This window comes from Ptychodera flava, chromosome 6, assembly GCF_041260155.1.
Source record: "Ptychodera flava strain L36383 chromosome 6, AS_Pfla_20210202, whole genome shotgun sequence".
Classification (NCBI taxonomy): Eukaryota; Metazoa; Hemichordata; class Enteropneusta; family Ptychoderidae; genus Ptychodera; species Ptychodera flava.
In genome coordinates, this window is record NC_091933.1 from 15,354,352 (window position 1) to 15,355,471 (window position 1,120).

The 1,120-nt window shown below is 47.2% G+C and overlaps 1 protein-coding gene across 1 annotated transcript; it reads left to right on the top strand.

Moving 5' to 3' along the window:
* The first annotated feature begins 264 nt into the window (after positions 1-264).
* On the top strand, positions 265-810 carry LOC139134212 (GTP-binding protein Rhes-like). The gene has a single exon (XM_070701125.1). It carries the CDS (start codon positions 265-267, stop codon positions 808-810), a length of 546 nt encoding a protein of 181 aa, XP_070557226.1.
* Positions 811-1,120: the final 310 nt, after the last annotated feature.

Here is a 1,120-nt window from a genome sequence, read left to right on the forward strand (position 1 = left end):
TTGATTTAATGTGTTACTCGGTTTGGAAATATGCTTTTAATATAAACTTGACTTTTGATATTACTTAACACTGACGTTTTTGAAATCTACAATTACGTAAATGATGCACGTGCAACGGCGTTCTGCCACTTCTCTTCAGTTGGCTAATGACGTAGTATCTGTACTAGGGCTTGGCGACTGAAGCTCGACGAACAATATATTCGACGCCCCGACACACAATGTTCATTTTCCACGCTGACTGGAGAGGTCGATAGCTCGATCGTCATGTCAAGTCCCAAAGTATTGTTTCTCGGTTCTGGAGGTGTCGGAAAGACAAACATAATTTATCAGCTGCTCTGCAGCAGCTTCCACGATCGCTACTGGCCGAGTGTGCTCGATCATTGTGTTGGATATCTCCGGGTTCGCCGACGGGCCACTGAAGTCGAAATAATCGACACGTCGGGGCTGTTTCCCAACAGCCTCAGCCGGAGGCTGATGATCGCCCGCAGTCGCGTCGTCGTCATCGTTTACGCTGTCGACAACCGTGCGTCATTCTACAATGTGGCTTCGGTTCTCCGAGAGGTGGCCGAAGCGAAGCAGGCGAAGAGTCATCAAAATCTACCTGTGGTCGTACTTGGCAACAAAAGCGACTTGGTCGACAGAGAAGTTGGTAGGGCCGAAGCGGCCGTAGTTGCGAAGTACGAGTGGTCAGTCGCGCACTATGAGGTGTCAGCCCTGGAGGGATGGAACATTGAGAGACCTATCATCAAAGCCTTGGAACGCGCCACCGACAGGCACTCCAATGCCCGGCGCTGGTCAACGGTCATGTAGAAGCTTATTGCAAATGGAAGATATCTTTTTACCCGTCAAGGTCCTTGGAAAGAGAGCTTCGAAAGGTACATCTCCTGAAAGTAGTTAGCTAGAACGATGTACATCATGGCAAAAGTAACGTTAACCTTGATGGAAAGTGTACATTACCTGAAAACAGAGGAAAATTGACAATGCTATGATAATAGGAACGGCTGGCGCAATATGTCAGGGGCATGTTTCGTAGTATCCCTTCATTATAGTGTCATTATTATCAGCAGTAGTAGTAGTAGTAAGTAGTAGTAGTAGTAGTAGTAGTTGTTGTAGCAGCAGT